General features: G+C 41.4%; 1 protein-coding gene across 1 annotated transcript in view; it reads left to right on the plus strand.

The window, feature by feature from the left end:
* The window catches only part of sypb (synaptophysin b), a 20,289-nt gene extending 3,718 nt beyond the window's left edge, over positions 1–16,571 (plus strand). The window contains exons 3-7 of the mRNA XM_042097352.1: positions 9,257–9,381; positions 10,590–10,788; positions 12,117–12,308; positions 13,568–13,894; positions 16,230–16,571. Coding sequence (XP_041953286.1) covers positions 9,257–9,381; positions 10,590–10,788; positions 12,117–12,308; positions 13,568–13,864 — 813 coding nt within the window. The 3' untranslated portion in view covers positions 13,865–13,894; positions 16,230–16,571. The remainder of the gene's footprint in view (positions 1–9,256; positions 9,382–10,589; positions 10,789–12,116; positions 12,309–13,567; positions 13,895–16,229) is intronic.
* The last annotated feature ends 3,182 nt before the right edge of the window (positions 16,572–19,753 follow it).

Here is a 19,753-nt window from a genome sequence, read left to right on the forward strand (position 1 = left end):
CAAGCAAATAGCAAGATACAGCATTACATTGTTGTATAGCATAGATTCTTACTGCTGTGATTGTTTGATGCAGGAAGGCATTGTCAGTCAGGGACTTCGGCATGTATGTCAGTTCGGGACTTCGGCATGCATGGTCAGTCCGGGACTTCGGCATGTATTTATGTACTATAGTAGCTGAGAGGTGATGGAGCCGACGTGGCTGAGATGGAGCCTCAGTCTCAGTCATACTGGGGTGTAATCGAGTATCTTGGCCAGCCAGATGCTTCCAGCAGGAACTGAGCAACTCCATAATGCCTCCCATATTCAACAAATTACTGTACACATTTAAGGGTTTGATTGGGAGAATATCAAACTGTTTCATCTATATCATGTCTCTGAAACACAACAAAATATACAGTTTTTTAGGCTTCTCATATTTATTTTATTTACTTTTAAGGTTTGTAAATGGTTGTATGTACATAAAGGTAAAGGTCTGTACATGGTTGTATGTACATATAGATAAAGGTTTGTAAATGGTTGTATGTACATATAGGTTAAGGTTTATAAATGGTTGTATGTACATATAGGTAAAGGTTTGTAAATGGTTGTATGTACATATACACTTCTATGTATGTCATGAAACAATGTTATTTACCTCAGCGTTTTGATCTTTACTCTGCCATTGTACTTTCAGACATCAGTAGGAATACTTTCTATAACACTGAGAACATTTCAGTAGGTCCACTCCCCATGGGAAGTGTGTGTGTGTGTGTGTGTGTGTGTGTGTGTGTGTGTGTGTGTGTGTGTGTGTGTTTTGAAGAAACTGAAGGTCACTTGAATGGTAGTGGTGTCTCAGGATTAAATTATTAATCATAGTATTGGCAGAGAGATGGAGAGAGAGAGAGAAAGAGAGAGAGAGAGAGAGAGAGAGAGAGAGAGATGTCAGTGGGGTAGCTGTATGTGACAGGTCCAGTCCACAGTAGACTGTGATGTCTACAACACCTAGCATAACCCAGCCAGTACAGGCCTGTTGGGGCGTTTGTTAGGACTATCTATCTAACAGAAGTGTGATGTCGGGAGAGCATACAGTACAGTAGAAATGTTCCGTTTACGTTGCGTCTGCTGCAACATAGCTTCCACTATGATCAGTGGAACTGGCTACACCAGATGTGATAGCAGTGCATACGTTTGACAAAAATAGACTAGTCTTTTAAAACCATTTTTGCGCGTCGCGAACGGAGCGCTTCAGTTATGTGCCTGGTGTAGCCTCCCTGTAAGTCAAAACTGATCTTGTAAATACAGACACAGGACTTCTGAGTGTTCATGTGTGCGTGTGTGTGTGTGTGTGTGTGTGTGTGTGTATTGCAGTCATGCTCCTTCTAAGGTCCTCTCTCTCTCTCGCTCTCTCTGTCTGCTTACGAAGACATATTTTTGATGGATGATAGGGCTACCATGGCACACATTCTCAAACGTAACTACCTCTGTAGTTCTCTGAACCCTCTTTGTCTAGTTGCGCAGACACACACTGCGCGCTCTGTAGACCTACAATGTCTTCAGAATAATAGCCTAATTAAATGTAATCCACATTTATGAACTTCATGTGCAGATAAATGTACAGACAATGAACAGATCTTGCTGTGTGTGGCTGAAAGAGATGGTTAGCACATGGCTAGTGTGTGTGTGTGTGTGTGTGTGTGTGTGTGTGTGTGTGTGTGTGTGTTTTGTTCATACTGAGATGGGAACATCCCAAAGCTTTGTGGGTGGGTCGCAGTGTGTGGAAGTAATAGGTAACTGAGCTTATGGGCAGTTGATGGTTGGGGCATGATCCGTCTCTGGATCCATGATCCGGGCTTTCTCTCTCTCTTTCTTTCTCTACCTCCCTCTGTCTCATCCTGCCATTCCTCTCTCATTATCATCACACTATCTCACTCTCTCACTATCTGCCGTCTCTCCCTCTCTTCTCTCCAGCCCACCACCGTTGCTTAAGGGAGACTGGAGTTAATGAGCTAATGAGGAGACATACTCTGCCAAGGCCTAATTCTCAAGGTCCTTATCACATCAGAGGGGCTTACTCCCACTCTTCAAGCCACAGGAGGCTGTTTGTGCTGTGGCAATCCCTCTTCATGATGAGCATACTGCAGCTAACACACAAAAAAAAGATTTACATTTACATTTATTTAATTTAGCTGATGCTGTTATCCAAAAAAGGGAAACAATCAAAGTACAGTGCAACAAGGTCATGCTAGTGCAGCAATGAGTACTATAAGTACTACTCTCATAGAATCATAGTATATAGAAAACAAGACATATGATTCATTTTTTTATCCTGGGGAATCTTTTTTCAGCTGGTCTTGTAAATAATGTCTGTAATTTGAAGAAGAACAACAACACATACCTACTGTACATACTGAAAACAACCCAGAAACTGGAAAAACGCATGAGTGACTTTACTTTTTCTTCAATGAGTAATACATTAACCCAAACCATTCCCTACACTGTTTTTTTTTTCCATTTTAGTCATCTGTGCACATACTGTACTTCTCCACATTAACATATGTGTGCCCTATACCTGAACTCAGCGTGTGGTTCAATGGGCAAACCTCCACTGACCTCTTCGCTGTTCTAATACATGAGGAATGTATAAGTATTAGTATAATATTACTCCTTTAATCCCGTGAGGGAAATTTGGTTTCTGCATTTATCCCAATCCGTGAATTAGTGAAACACACAGTGAGGTGAAGCACACACTCATCCCAGCACAGTGAGCTGCCTGCATCAACAGCGGCGCTCGAAGAGCAGTGAGAGGTTAGGTGCCTTGCTCAAGGGCACTTCAGCCGTGCCTACTGGTCGGGGTTTGAAAAGGGCAGCCCTCCGGTTACAAGTCCGAAGTGCTAACCAGTAGGCCACAGCTGCCCCTCATGTAATGTATTGACAGAATCAGATCTGCCCAGAAGCTGTGAAAGGGAACACTACGGCATATCAGAGATCTGCAATACCCTACAAGATATTATAAGCAACGTCAGGTCATAATCCAGTAATGCTGAAAAATGGGTTTATGTGCTTGCATCTCTGTTTATTTATTTGTCTTTTCATTTAGCCAGCTATAATTACAAGATTGCTCTGTCTGCCTCTCTCTCTCTCTCTCTGTCTGTGTTACTTGCTGTCTCTCTTTCTCTCTTCCCGTGCTGTCTCTCTCTTTGTCTTCTCTCTCTCTCTCTCTCTCTCTCTCTGTCTCCCTTGCTGTCTCTCTCTTTGTCTTCTCTCTCTCTGTCTCCCTTGCTTTCTCTCTCTCTCTCTCTCTCTCTCTCTCTGTCTCCCTTGCTGTCTCTCTCTTTGTCTTCTCTCTCTCTGTGTCTCCCTTGCTTTGTCTCTCTCTCTCCCTCTCTCTCTCTCTCTGTCTCCCTTGCTGTCTCTCTCTTTGTCTTCTCTCTCTCTCTCTCTCTCTCTCTCTCTCTCTCTCTCTCTCTCTCTCTCTCCGTGAGCTCTGTGAATGGAGCCTAATGCTTGGGCAGGCTGAGTATCCCCATGGCGGGCGCCCACTCTCTTCCTCCCCCGTGGTTTCTCCTCTAACTGAGGCGGCCCAGTCTGTTTATACCTTGGGCCGATGCCAGCCTGTGAGAGATTAAACGCTCCCTGGCCATGGCACGCTCGCGCTGTATGCCACTGTGCACAGCCTGTCCCTTCCTGTGGTCACTCGGCTGCATAAATATGCAGTCATGTGTTTACTTGAAGAAGACCAAAGGACAAGGGAAAGGGCTGAGAATGGCTTTTTTTAGACTTTTCTACTTGTTTGAATTCTTAAGTGTCAGATTTCTCGTATTCGTGATCTGTGAGCGTGTGTGGGTGTGTGGGTGTGTGTTGGTAAATGTTTACAGAATATATATTTCCATCTATGTTGAGTATTTGTTCAATGAATTATGTATTTGAGTGTGCGTGTATATGTGTGTGAAAGAGCAAGAGAGAGAGAGAGAGAGAGAGAGAGAGAGAGAGAGAGTGGCATTTATAAAGATTTTACAATGGGTAAGTCCCTCAGTATATAATATTGAAACATTGTGTGTGTGTGTGTGTACGCGCGCACGTGTGTTCTCAAGTGTGAGAGAGGAAGAGCCAAGTAAAGTGCTAAGTGAACAGAGAGGTGAGAATTGCCTTCAAGTCTCCATAGAAACAGTATCGCGGTTCCTCAGCCATCCCTGATGTATAGTGTTGCCATGGCAGTGGTGCAGGCCTGCTCATACACTTTTTTTTCTCCCCAGCAGTATGTCAGCTCTCTGCCTTCCTCTCTGTGTCTCTTCTATTCATTCTCTTCCTCTCTCCTCCCCTCCTTCTGCCCATCTGTCTCCCTTACAGTCTCTGGTACTCTGTACTTCAGTTTATCAATCTTTTTCTGTCCCCCTGTGTCTCTCTCTTTCTCATCTCTCTCTCTATCTGTCTATCTCCTGCTGTCCCTTTGTCTCCCTTACTGTCTCTGGTACTCTGTACTATAGACAATATTCAAATTCAAAGGTAATTTATTGGCATGACAAAAGGGGCATCTGCATTGCCAAAACAGTGATACAAAACAGTGTATAGACATTTATGTGTAACATACATAGATCTATAGAATATATATAGAATGTATATAAAATATCCATAGGTAATAGAGGTTAAAAGAAGAAGGATGGAGGACAAAAAACAAAAAAACAATGCAATACAATACCCCCCACCACACACACACATACACAAACACACACACAAACATACATATAGACCATACATGTAAACTAAAAAGTAAAAACATTGTTTATGTCTGCATGTGTCCATGTCAAAAAGATTTATATTTACACAAGTGTCCCTCAGGTTATGGCATCTCTCTCTCTCTCTCTCTCTCTCTCTCTCTCTCTCTATCTATCTATCTCCTGCTGCCTGGCTGGCTGTCTGTCTCACTCTGTCCACCTGTCTCCCTGTTTCTTTCTACGATGTGCCATTATCTTCCACTCTATCAGTGCTGTCAGACTCAGACCATCCATGGAGCCTTTCTTCCCCTCACACACAGTCCTCTCACTCAATACCTGCACAGACAAGACAAGCCTACAAGTCCCTCTTACCAGTCCCTTCGTTCACGCTCTGATTGGTTTATGCTGTTATCACAAGTCAGGACAGCTATTACAAATCTAAGTCCTGAAGTGCTATTTAATATTCATTAAACACTCTCACTGTGTACAGTAGCAACAAATTATGGTGTGATTTACCGTGTTTACAGCTAGTCCGGAGTGAGAAATGTGCTGTCTTTGGCTGACTCTGTCGGTGATGTTAGGGGTGGGGGGTGGATTTGATGTTGCCTCAGTTTGCAGCGTCAGGAGGAGAGAGGGAGACAGAGAGGGCAAAGCAATGGCTCTGGCTCCACTCTTATTTACTGCTGCGGCCACAAAAACACAGCGGCCTGGCGAAGCAAGAGGGCGGAAACTCAGGTCCCCGGAGAGCGACTGCCACAGGTGCTGAGGCAGGTGGAGCAGGCTGGTGCAGCGTGAGATGTCCAATGAACAGAAACAGCAGTGCAAGTTTGCATGTTACAGTAGAGTTGCACAAAATGCAGAAGTTAAACACAAAGCGGGAGTGAATCTGGGGCTGCTTTAGTCGGTCCTTGTAAAGATAGCGGGGCTGCTTTAGTTGGTCCTTGTAAAGATAGCGGGGCTGCCGTGCCATGGTTTAGTCGGTCCTTGTGAAGATAGCGGGGCTGCCGTGCCATGGTTTAGTCGGTCCTTGTAAAGATAGCGGGGCTGCCGTGCCATGGTTTAGTCGGTCCTTGTAAAGATAGCGGGGCTGCCGTGCCATGGCGCTGTCCCTGTAACCATTCATTTTGTGAAGGATATTTTATTGGGTAATTCTGTGATTCCGTGACATCGGTGTTGTCAGTCTTGACGCAGGCCATCAAAATTTGACTTTGATTTTTAAAATCTGTAACCCTCTATGGTTTGTTGAAGTAGATGATAACTGCATAGATTCATGGTGGTATATGTTTATATGATCAGATTATATCACTGTAAAATAGACCTGGAGCAACTCTAGGCCATCTTAGTTAGAGGCACAATGCTGAAGGGCTGTGGTGTTATTTAGATGGCTTGTCATCTAGTCTACTTCATTCCTGATGACTTTTACCAAAAAAGACCGTTTGGTAGCAGCAGATTTACCTTTTTGTGAGCATTGCAGAAAGTTGGAGAGCCGTTTGGTAATCCTGGATTTAAGTACACAGATTAGCAAAGTAAACCTCATCTGCCTCTCTGCCCGTTGATTCACCAGCCCTATTGGCTGCAAAGCAAACCATCTGATCCACTCTACTCCACTTATGCTAAAAGCATTTCCTGTAGTTTACACTGTGGACTACACTGTGGTCTTTTGGAGAAATCTTGCGATTTTAGATAATCTGCTGAAAGTGGAGAACAACCAAACACTCAACTGAGTACAAATACAAAGTCAGTGAAACAACACACCCTCCCTTTGATGGAAATAAAGTGTGTATAAGAATATTTGCCTACATTATGATGAAACGTATTTGATTCAGATAAAATGTATAAGGAAACAACTAAATAATTAATATTATCTAACTGTCGAAAGGTATGTCGGAACTGAGACAGAGTTGCTCAAAATGCTCGTGTAGAACAACTCAAAGCGAGAAGATGGAAGCTAATGAAGCTAGCAATGACACTGCTAATCAGGCTACTACCGCCCTCTGCCTATTCCACCAATAAAAACTCACTACAGAACCTCTCAGCCAATCACCACCAGTCTTGGGTTTGACTGACATTGTAGAGGTCTAACCCCTGATTGTAAATTTAGCTCCTTGTTCTGATTGGTTAAGACACTTGCAGAAAAGCTTCAGAAGCCAATACATCTGTAATGTTTCACAGGTCATTTAGAATGGAGTACAGAACCTAGGTGCTGTGTAGTGTACACAAGGAAAATGCATTTTAGCACATTTCAAACTAGCCAAATAATGATGCAAGCATACATACATAGATATATCTTAAATATATAACCAGTAAGATTTTAATTAATAAATATTTAAGATACAGTATGCTGATGACAGTACAAATACATATTTAAAACACATATCGCCAATGTTTAGAAGAGCAGTCTGTACAGCTATGATACCTTCTTTCCGCATCGTTATCTGTTTCAGTCTTATGCTGGCGTTCCTGGTCATTTCATCAGATGACTCCCTCTGTCTCCCATTCTGCCCCCATTCACACACACTGCCCTTTCATAACCATAATTAAAAACCGATAATGACCCACTAGACTGCCAAATACGATTAGAGGCTACTGTCTCTGGGGATGGTGGCTTGGTGAGAGGGGGTGTGTGTGTGTGTGTGTGTGTGTGTGCGTGTGTGTGTGTGTGTCTGTCTGCCTGTCTGTCTGTCTGTCTGTCTGTCTGTGTGTGTGTGTGTGTGTGTGTGTGTGTGTGTGTGTGTGTGTGTGTGTCTGTCTGTCTGTCTGTCTGTCTGTGTGTGTGTGTGGGTGTGTGTGTGTGTGTGTGTGTGTGTGTTGCGGAGATGATTGGTGAAGAGGGTACGGTAAAATTCAGATAATTTGTAGTCCATGCCTACTATTAGCGTCCATTCAGATCGCTGATTAAGCGACAAAAGCAAGATGTCGAATTAATTTCCGTTACTTGGATCAATACTGTGGTTATTACTGTAATTAAAGTGGTGTGTGCATAATATTGCATTTAACGATCAGAGATCTTTGTGGATCCATCACACACTGTAGTAGTGCCCCACACGAAGAAAATCAATTTGCTGTTTTTATAGAGGGGGAACCCCAATGTGTTTGACCTGCCATACATAATAAAGAGGTCCAAAGAAGAGGAACTCTCACCTCCTTCATTGCACTAGCTAGGGGTCTGCTCCCATATAGTAGTCCCTTAGTGTGATGGTATTGTAGAAGTTGCAGGAACCAGTATTTTGTCACAGTAACTTGTTTTTATTTTAGCAAAGGAATGCAATGGTGCAAACGTGTGTACCTGTGTGTGTGTGTGTGTGTGTGTGTGCAGTAAATCAGTTCAACGTTTAGTGACAGATGGTGAAGCACCTCAGTCAGATTAATAGCCGGATTTTCCATTCAATCGGATCTCGCCTGCAGGGAAGGAGGGAGGGTGTGGTAAAAATAGTCTCACCAACTAATCTCCCCTCTCTGTGTGTGTGTGTGTGTGTGTGTGTGTGTGTGTGCAGGCGTTTGTGTGTGTGTGTGTGTGCATGCGTGAGAGAGAAAGGTATAAATGAGACTGGTAATAAGTGTGAGAGTGGATAAGTGTGTGTTTGTGTGTGTGTGTGTGTGTGTGTGTGTGCCCACGCACACATGTGCGTGTGTGTGGTAGAGTTCAGTATGAGTTTGAGTATGTATGTATAAGTATGTGCGTGCTAGGTAAGGTGCATGTGTGCAGGAATGTGTGTATGTGAGTGTTTTACTAAGGCTGCTACACTTAAGGTGTGTGTGTATGTGAGTGTTTTACTACGGCTGCTACACTTAAGGTGTGTGTTTATGTGAGTGTTTTACTACGGCTGCTACACTTAAGGTGTGGATTCTTTCTGTGCGCTGAAACTTGATATATCACAGAGGGGCCACAACACTAAGACACACACATTCAAAATCCTTTATTCCCAGACATGCTCAGCTTTAGGTATCTGGGTAACCATAGCAACAGGTGCAGCACTGATTTACGCTGTGTGTGTGTTTGCAAGCAGTGAGCACTGATTGGTTTAGCCCTGGTAGGGCGGGATTCAGCAGATGAGAAAGCGTGCCATTGGTGTTTTGTTGTCCATGTGGGCAGAAATATCCACCCACCGCATAAGAGGCTTTTTCTGCAGTCATGTAGGCTGTCTTGGAGAAATAATGCCTTTTGTTTGTTTGTCTTTGTTATAAATAAGTATAGTGAGTGAAAAATGATCCTCCACCTTCCTCTTTTAAAACGTTTCCTCTAATTATAGCCATCCCGTAATCTCTCTTGATGTGCTGGGTTCTTTCTTTCTCTTTGCTGCAGTCATGCAGTGCAACTTCCAGTAAACTTAAGCACCTGATATCTATAACCTTTCGATTTTCCTTTTTTTACCCACAGAAGGTCCCCCCCTTCATGATCTAACATGCAACCACTACCCCTCAAATGCACGCACACGCTCTTTCACTTCCTCAATCTGACCCTATTGCTTTCTGCCTGTCTCTCTTTCTCACTCACTGAACTGTAACAGATACACAGCGCACTCTCTCTTTATTTATTTCTAATCTCTCTTTCTTCTCCTCCACAGATATTTTCCATCTTTGCATTCTCCACGTGCGGTGGCTACTCGGGCAAGTTCGAGCTGAGCGTGGAGTGCAAGAATCGGTCAGAGAGTGACCTGGCATTAGAGGTGGAGTTTGCATACCCCTTCAGGTCAGTGTCACACGTCACACCTGACAACTACACCTGACTGTGACTGACACCTGGTCACCTGACACCTGGTCACGAGACCAAAGATCTTAGAGAGGTCTTAGAAAGAGATCCTAAAATGTTTGCACGAGGCTATGCCAATGGGCAGTGTCAGCATGGCTTTCTGGAGTGAGTGCATTGACATAAAAAACACATGCTAAGGCTAACTACTTAGAGTCCACATCAACACATCAGCATTTGTTATCCTAGGCATTTGTCTGTCTTAAATATCTGTATATAAATTCATATAATCACAACAAATACTAACAACATACTAAGGCTAACCGCTTAGAGTCCACATCAACAGGGTCTAAGCATAAGCATTTGCTAGCCTAAGCATTTGTTAGCAAAGCCTATAACTACCGCAACAACTTGCAGCGTTAGTCTCAAAATGTATTATTATTATTATTATTTTCTTTTCTTTTATTGTGTTAAATGTTACAAATGTAAAGCACTTTGAGCTGCATTATCTGTATGAAAGGTGCTATACAAATAAAGCTTATTATTGTTATTAACTAGCTGACAACCTTCCTGGTTGAATTTTGCAAAATTCCCACCATCAGGTCTTTATCAGCAAAGCTATTTGCGTAAATGAATTGCACATGTAGTGAATTGCACAAGGGTGTGCATATGTACTTCTGTCAAGGCTCTGGGCCTTTGTTTTTTTCAATTTTCTTCCTGTGTATGACAGAGCTCTACGTCTGTCTGTTTCTCATGAGTATGAGTCATCTGGGTGTGACCTTCTGTCATCACTCACAGTGATTCTGAGGAAAGGTAGTCATAAACATGTAGGCCATAGTTAGATTTAAGATAGTTCATGCCTAGAGGTCACTAGATCTTGTGCAATCCATGAACTCCTTTATCTTAAAGTCCTTGAAATATCACTGCCATTTTTGTTGAACATATTCAACATACAGTATAACAAGCAGTGTAGCTTCTTTCCTTTCGTCTTTACTTTAGAGGTTGAAATTGTACTTTCTTTAGAGGATAATTTATTTTGCTAGGCCCCTAATTTTTATAGGCCCATGTACATTAGCTAGGCCCCTGCACGCAAGTTTTCTAGCAAGGCCCCCGTATGTATGTACATATTTTATTGAGGACCCTTGTACACAAGCCTTCCAGCTAGGCCCCTGTCTGTCCTGTAAGTTTCTCCATTTCCTCTCTCCCTGCAGGCTGCACCAGGTGTACTTTGACGCGCCCACCTGCAGGGGGGAGAAACCCGAGCGGCTCTTCCTGGAGGGAGACTACTCGGGCTCGGCCGAGTTCTTCGTCACCATTGCGGTCTTCTCATTCCTCTACTCCATGGTTGCCATCGCCGTGTACCTGTTCATCATGGAGAAGTACAAGGAGAACAATAGGGGCCCTCAGGTGGTAAGTATTGCTCATCTAGTCTTGCAGAGGGGTTACGTGCTGTGCACATCCCACCTATCTTTTGGCCAGGTGCACAACAAAGTATATTATAAGGTAAAACAAAATGAAGAATGTCCACACAACAGAGTAGCTCCCAAATCCAAAAGAAGCAACGTTTTGAACTGAAAGGGTCTCCTTCAGGCAAAATGTTGGGTCGAACCACTTATTTTTTAATTTCAGTTTAAAGGTGCTCTAAGTGATGTTACGCGGTTTTCTAAGCTAAAACATTTTTTGTCACATACAGCAAACATCACCTCAGCATCTGCTAGCTGCCTGTGCCCTGAATACACTGTAAAAAAATGCAGTCTCTGTGGACAGCCCAGGCTCCAAAAACCGCTTGTTCCAGCCTGGACCATAAAAACATAACAAACTGTTCCAGCCGATCACCAATGAGATGTGTGTTTTGGAGAGTTTCAATTGCACGGGAGGGAGGGGGAGGGAGTAGCGAGCTAGCTCTTTGTTTTGTTTGAACCTCAACAGAAGTAACGTTACCCAACATTGCTTAGAGCACCTTTAAGTTTGGGAGCTACTCTGCTGTGCGGTCATTCTCTTTTGTTTGACCTTACAGTATCCCTCATCTCCCACTCCACACTCTCCCGGCTCTTAATAAACCTCACTATCTATTTTTTAACTGTCCTTTCTTTTTTCTCACTTTTTTCTTTCTTTGGTTGGTTTGGTTTCTCTTAATACCTCATTAAAAATCTGATATTTGTTAAAAAAAAAATATATATATACAGTAATTTTCTGTGTATTTGCCGCATTGTGTATAAACCGCAGGACAGTGTTTTATGCAAGTTAAAAAAACAAAACCAAATTAATACCATATTAACTGCCCCCGTGCATTAACATCATAGATGAAAAAACTTTGCAAACTCAATGTATAAACCCCGGCTAATAGTTAGGAAATTACGGTAATTGTGCTTAGTAATAGATCTATGAATTAAACATTTATTCAGCAAAGACTTAATGTCAGTGATATTAACAATAATGAAATGAGTGAGATAAATCTCTAATATTAACATTTTGAAAATGATAATCATCAGCAGAAAATTGTTTAAGTAAAGCTCTATGGTAAACATAAATAAGCGAGTTAAGGAAAATATAGAAAATATGAATATAATTATCTGAAATCTGAATAGAAAATGTTAAAAGAACATGATTCTCTGTCTCTTCCAGAACTTTATAGCCTTGGCGGACTGGCGGTGTTTTAGTAAAACTCTATGTTGTACATGAAACATCAGTAATTGAGTAAATGAAGATCACATGAAAAATATTGTCCGTCTCCTCAGGACTTTGTCGTCTCGGCGGTATTCACCTTCATGTGGCTAGTCTGCTCCTGTGCCTGGGCGAAGGGCCTGTCCAACGTCAAGGTGGCCACAGATCCCGAAAACGTCAAGACGCTCATTGAAGCCTGCGACCGGGAGGAGAACCGCTGCCGCGAGGTTGCCGACCCGGTGGTGTCCGGCCTCAACACTTCAGTGGTGCGTTTCCAGACTGTTGCTAATCACCCGGAGGCAACAAATACTCTTTTCTGATTGGCTAGTGGGGTGGCTATTAATTCTGTATTTCGGGACACTTCAGCGCCTGTTATCCCTTATTTTACCTACATAGAGTTGGCCAAGGTGACTAACCCAGTGGTGTTCAGCCTCATCACTTCTGGGGTGCGTCTCTAGACCGTTATCTTTGCATTGCATACACTACATTAGGCTTTGGCGCTAAATCCCTTTTGTGGGATTTTTGTTTACGAGAATGCAAAGGAGTTGTCCAAGGCGATCCTGTGGTGTGTGTCTAGTTTGTTGTCTTATAATAGGTCCTACTGCTGAAGCTTTACAGTGTTAGTATTTACATGTATTCATTTACTTAGTGTGTAAACCAGGTACAAAGACGGTGCGAAAAATACTGATTTCTCAATAAGCATGCTCCCTGAGAAACCTATGGTGTTATCTTACAAAGGTTTAAATGGTAAAAAAGATGCCGCACACTCTGGCTCCATACAGTATGACAAGTCTTTACTCACCTACGTTTCAGCCTGTAAGGCGGCCTTCATCAGAATTACAAAAGCTTCCCATTGCTGTAGTATAGTTTTATGTTTATTCCGTTACTTATTCAGTTTTACGAATGCAATCATACAAAGTCACACACAGCAAAGGTGAGGAATGCATTGATTAAGTGAGCATCTTGCTGAGTCAGCTGCAGTAGAGATGCTGATAAGGTTATGCTCTAAATATGCTCATATGCACATATGCATTTGCTATGCTAACAGATATGACTAGATAAGTTAAATAAGACACATTTGATTTGATATGAGAGATGAGATCAATTTGTGGTTTGGTTTGAGGCATACCATAGTAATGTCTAATTGGAGAAAAGTTCAACTGCAATCACAAGGAACTCAACTTCTCAGTTATTTATTAAATTACGTATTCTACTCTAAAAAAAAAACACCTGACAAGTGCATTTTATCAGATAAAGAACATTGATTGGATTGTGTTTTTTGAATCCAGTTCTATCGAATATTTATGAATTGGGCCTAATTGAATATAATTTAATTGAGCTACCTCTTATTTTATTTAATCATATCTAATATACATATGTACCAAAAGTATTTTACTTCACCAGCCTAATGTGAACTGACTCCAACAGATGAATTGCAGTCAAATTGAACAGGACGCATTGAATCTAAATAAACTGATACAGCAGTGGTCTGACTTGTGGTCTTACCCACTCCGCCCTTCCCCAGGCATTTGGCTTCATCAATCTGATCCTGTGGGGAGGGAACCTGTGGTTCATCTTCAAGGAGACGGGTTGGATGGGTGCCTTCGCTGGCACCTATGTGCCCTCGGGCGAGAAGCCCCCCGCGCCCGATGCCTTCGGCCAGCAGCAGGGCTACGGGGAAGGCTACGGCCAGCAGGACCAATACGCTGGCTCCCAGGGCGGGTATCAGCCCGAATACGGCCAGGAAGGCGGTTACAGCGAGGGGGGCTACAACCAGGGCGGCTATGAACAGGAGCCTACTTCCTTCTCCAATCAGATGTGAGCCTGGAGGACGATTGACGGCTCTGTTGAGGTGAGTGAACATATGCAGTGAATGTGTCTGTCTGCGGTGAGACACATCGGTTTCGATGACAAAAATAACACACACAGGAAATAAGGTCAACGGCCAAAAAACTATACAGTACCCTCCACATTTATTGGTTCCCCTGTTGAAGTTGATTAGATGAAACATGTATAAAAAATGATCTTTTGGTGATTTATTGTAATCTCAACCTTAAAGTGAAGCAACCTTAAAGTGAAGCAATTAAGTTATTCTGGCAAAAAGTTAACTATTTTGATAAAAACACATACCACAATTATTAATACCCCTCGAACTTCAGCAGTAATCCAGTACTTCCTTTTTTACTAAGGTATGAAGTGACACAGAGGTAAAATCACCTAGTCGTTTTTCAATAAGGGAAAAATAAGGGAATACATTAAATGTAAATAAAATGAAAGTGAGTTGACATTTTTAAGGCAGGGAATGGCTATAAAAAGTAGGTACTTGGTTGCCTATATTTACACTTCAAAAGATTTAAATGATCAAAAGTTCTAATCAACTGGAATTGTTAAACTTGCTAGGACAAAGACCCATGCTTATCCTGCCTTGCCATGTGGATGGTCAGGGAGGCAAAAAAATCATAAGAATCACTGTTGGAGAGATACAGAAAAAAGCATCATCTTGGGGTCACCAAGTCTCAAAAAAATCTCCAAAAGTGATCTCTGTGCTTATAGATTATTTAGTAAAAGCCTTTTCTGTCATTTAATTACAAATGTAAACAGCAGGAGCAACTGAATGCTATAGGGACTTTGTCTGGAATCGTGGTCTATTTTCAGATAACATGAAAATTGCACTCAGGTTTGGTGCACATGTAACCTGCATTGTGTTGAACCTGCGCGGTTCAGCTCTGCACACACCCGGACTAGAACCCGCGAAACAGCACCACCTCAGATCGGGAGTCGAGCGTGTTGACAATCAAGCTAAAAGCCCAGGCTGCTAGCTTTCATGCCAGCATTACTCATGAGGCGTTGGGGAGTGAGGTTTACTAACGTTCCACATGCACAGCTATGCTACCTGGCATCCGTTACCGCTACCTGGCATCCGAAGAATGATTATACTGGAAAGAACCCTGTGCCGAATGATAATTATGGTAGAAGGTCTGTAATATGGTGGGGCTGTTTTTATTCCAAAGGCCCTGGGAACCTCATTGGGGTGCATGGTCTAATGAACTCCAATAAAATCCTGAACATTTTCAAAAAGAATCTGCCAAGAAATTAAACATGGGTCATGATTGGATCATTCAGTAGGTCAATGATACATGTCCAGATCAAAACAAAAATGGTTTACTGAACAGAAAAATAAGGTTCTGCAATTGGCATCTCAGTACAGCACAGTAAACTCCACAGAAAACAGTGGCAAGGCAATGCAAGTTTATTTATATAGTACATTTCATACACAGGGGTGTTTCAAATGTGCTTTAAATAAACAAAAGCAAAGAGTAATAGTACATAAAATGGAGTCAAGGAAGAGAATGCACACGTGATGACCTACAGTAGAAAGAGATTTTGTAAGAGGAATGGTCCCTTGGTTTCTATTCTTCAACTTTATGGGATGTCATAGGAGAAGAATGGAATCTGGGAAAACCCATCACATTGTGAAATCAAAGATCCTTGATTACTGCTCCGTTTCAACTCTCTCTAGTGAAATATCACCAACGTAAGATTCGGATACCATCCTAGCAACATCCTGGATACCGTCCCCTAGCAACATGCTGGATACCATCCTAGCCACATCCTGGATATTTCACCTTAAACTGGTGAAACGTCACTATGTGATGGGTTTTCCCAGATCCCATCATAGATTACGAACTGTTACATTAGCAAATGGAGGCGTAACAAAAGTATGAAATGCAGGGTGCAATAATTGTGGCACTTGTCTTTTTGTAAAAAAAAAAAGTATTTCTTTATGAGGTATTTTTTTCTCAGAATAAATTTGTTTCCCTTTGAGGTTGGATTTGTCCTATTTGTTTTCATTGTGACACCAAAATGAATTGCCAAAAGATTATTTTTATGTCTCTTTTTACTCAATTTCACAAGGGGTGCCAATAAATGTGGAGGGCACTATAAAGTCATTATTTAAACAAAAAAGATGGCCTCACAAGTAAAATGAGTTAAGCCTTTCTATTTTCTAGTAGTTATGTCTGACCGTAGTAGGCTAACAGTGTTTTATATGCTAAGTGAAGTTACTTTGGATACTTTTAAACTTTTTTAAACTTTGTATGCATGCTGCATTATACTTCAACTAGTCTTTTGCAACATTTTTATGACTTCTCTCTCTCTCTCTCTCTTACACACTTCCCGTTATACAGGGGTTGGAGTTATAATTACAGCATGTGGGACCTGCCAGCTACCCACAAATCCTCACTCCTCCATCTGTCTGTTTGTTTATATGTAAGCTGACCAATGAATGAGGGAGGGAAAGGGGGACAGGGAATCTGACATTCCTTTTATAAAAGGTGTGGCCTGATGGAATTGGAAAGAGTCCTTGTTTTGATGCGATGTAGAGCTATTCCAGTTTGCATCTGAGTTTGAGTGGATGTGCCACTTATTAAGGCTGATTCACCCAACCTCTCACCGAGTCAGTTGCTATCTAGCATAATATTCAACCACAGGAACAAGCTAGCGCTTATATAAGCTGACAAAGAAGAAACTTGAATACTCTACCAAACATGGATAAACTAAATATATTTATTTATAGATCTATATCTAAAAAGGGGATAATTTAATTGAAGGATGAGAGCTATAGTAATCTTGGGAGAGTGTATTTGTGCTGTGTAAATATCAATATTATAAATACTGATTTAAATTCAACTGATGTGTATTGACAGTTGAATAGTTTTGTACTCAATATAAGCTCTTATGCAAACTATGTTGAGGTCAGAAATATTCAACACAAGTTGTATTTGTAGCAGCCTGTAGTTCAGTCCACCTTTCATTTTTCAAAAATAACTTTTTTGTTTGTTTTTAATTTATTTATTTATTTTGTTTTATTTATTTGTTTGTTTGTTTGTGTATTTATTTTGTTTTCATGCTATCATTTTGCAAACATCTGGTGTGTTCATTTTAGAGGAAGCAACTTTTTCATTCTTCTTTTTTTATTGTTGTGACTGTTTGTTGGGATGAGCCATTGTAGATGAAACAAGAGTTAAAGAGCAAAAAGGAAGTGTTATAGAGAAATAGCTGAAATAAGATCTGAGAAGAGAAGAGAAGAGAAGAGAGGAGAACATGAGGTAGAGGAGAATGATACAGTGAGGTATGCAGAACAGGCACTGGTGGATTATCTGAGCTGCAGCTGAAACGTACAGCATTGACTTACAGGGTTTACTGTCTGTGATGAATGAATCTTGTCTTATTTATATTATAAGTGGCATCTGTATCATCTAGAACCATTGTGTTGTCTTTTATATTTGATTCCTGAACTATTATTGTTCTGCAGACAACTGTACACAGAATGACTGAATACCTCCACAGAAGCTGAAATGTAACAGGCACACAAACTGGAGAACATCAGCAAAAGTAACTAGCATGGTCTTATGTATGGTATGCTTTAACAACCTGCTATGCTCTTGCCATTGATGGTCTATAAGAGAACTTGTCATTTTCAGACAAGGCAGATACGAAATCCTTTAGTATTTTTATGGCTTACAAACTTTTTATTCTTGTTACAGTATATTGGGGGTGTCTTTTTGCTCTCTAGATGTCGACTGTGCCAGGCCAGTCTCTACTCCTTAAGCGTGGACTGCATGTGTTTACCTCCTCTCTGTCATATAACTCAAAGGAGTCACAGCATGTCAATAGAACCAGCAAAAAAAAAAAAAACAGCTTCACAGAGACAGCCTGACAACACTAACTAGTTGCATTATACGATCCCTTTATGCAATGAATGTAGAGTGAAACTGCAGTGTATTGGGCCCACAGACATGCTGACAACACTGGCTGTCGCTTCCATGTCATGTGCCTCAGGCACATTGAACAGTGCTGCGCTCAATAAACTCACCCTATTGATTGTCACAGTATCATAGTAATCGCTCATCACAGACCTTCATGTCTGTCTCTACCTCCCCTCTGCAGTTATTACTCAGTATTTGTACTTTCACGGACATGCATGTTTCTGAGAAGGGTCTGGCATGAAAGGAGAGGAACAGAGGGTGTTGTCCCTGCAAGCAAACTCATTTTGCACCTACTGTGGTTATTGGATGTACACAACATCAGCTTAGTAACAAACGGAAGGGTTGTCAGGGCAACCAATGCAGATCCTCCCATCACACAGCATTGCACAGAACATCAGGGCATCAACAAACGGAAGGGTTTCCGTGGCAACTGGACTTTTACAGAACAATCAATGCCTTTTGATCTGGCCACTCATCTTCTCTCTTCAAACTTTCACACTACCATTCAAGACATACAGAAATACTCTATATAATCTGCTACAACAATGCAGACAACCACACATACATGCTCAACACACATACGCACCCACACACAAACACGTGCACTCACATACACACAACTCTACATATTCTCTCTTCTCATTCTCTCTGTGTAAGTCTTTACAAATATGGTAAATAAAAATAAAAAAAAAACACTTAATTCTTAGTGGATGACGTTTCGTGATACTCTCAACAGGTTCAGGTAGTGTTGTGTTATTGTATATGAAGTATTCTTATTAGTTTTATTGATAATTATCTTCATCCAGAGGGAAGATTATCCAAGATTCTGCAGAAACTGTGTACTTACCTGATGGAATCCATGTGAAACAAAATCAAATAAACTTTACATTATTACATTGAAGGCTGATTTTAAGTTGTGTATTATTTCACGCATAATCACTATTACTGCATTCGAGAGTAAACCAAGAAGGCAGTGTCTTTTGGGGATGTAACGGTATGAAAATTCAACCTCCCTTTATCACGGGATAAAACCAAAATGATCACGGTTTTCTGTATTATCGCTGTATTTTAAATAGTGTGTTCAATATATCCAGAAAGCACTGATAGGCCTACAGTACATACGCTGAAATAGTTTTAAAAGTGTGCAAAACCTTATCAAAAGTGCAACTTTTAACCAGGGACACTGGAACTCACTTTCACCTGGGGGTGCTCATAGACGGGGTGCTTGTTACTGAGTGATTCCTTTATTCTGGTGCATTTTAAGGTGGCCTATTACTACTGGAGAAGGACATATTTTCGTTCACATTCATAGGCCTACATCCTGACTGCACAAAAAAACCTGGCAGAGCTGAGCATTATTAATTAGTCAAGTCAAGTCACATTTATTTAGCACACTTGCAATTGACCCAAGGTGCTCATAATTAATGTGGACTCGCACATAAAAAGACGCAGAATGGGTACATGATAGGCCTACAGCGCACGTTTTGCGGTGAAAATGGTCGTCTTTTAAAAGCAGGTGTAGCCTAATCCGAATCATGGTTAAATCCATCAATTAGACAACAGAATCAGTAGGGTAGCCTACCAGTTTTGTTTCATTGTACCAGGCCTATGTGAAAAGCAGGCTCGTATGAAGCTGGGAAGGCTTAAACACAAGGTTTCCACACTAATCAATTTTGATATTTGAATTTGCGGTTTACCATTACACCGGTAATCGTTACATCCCTAGTGTCTTTATGAGATGCAACACAGGTGGACAGGACATACATTCTGATTAAGGCAAGACAAAAGCATCTGATTGAAACAGATATTACACATAGCCTATAAGAGAGTAGGCTATGCTACAATTTAAGATCTGACATAGACCTGCAACCTATCTCTCCAAAAGAATCAGCAGTTAAGTTTCTACCTTCTTTCCCCAGTTGTCACAACTTCTTAGTCCTGTT

Source organism: Alosa sapidissima, chromosome 7 (assembly GCF_018492685.1).
Source record: "Alosa sapidissima isolate fAloSap1 chromosome 7, fAloSap1.pri, whole genome shotgun sequence".
Lineage (NCBI taxonomy): Eukaryota > Metazoa > Chordata > Actinopteri > Clupeiformes > Clupeidae > Alosa > Alosa sapidissima.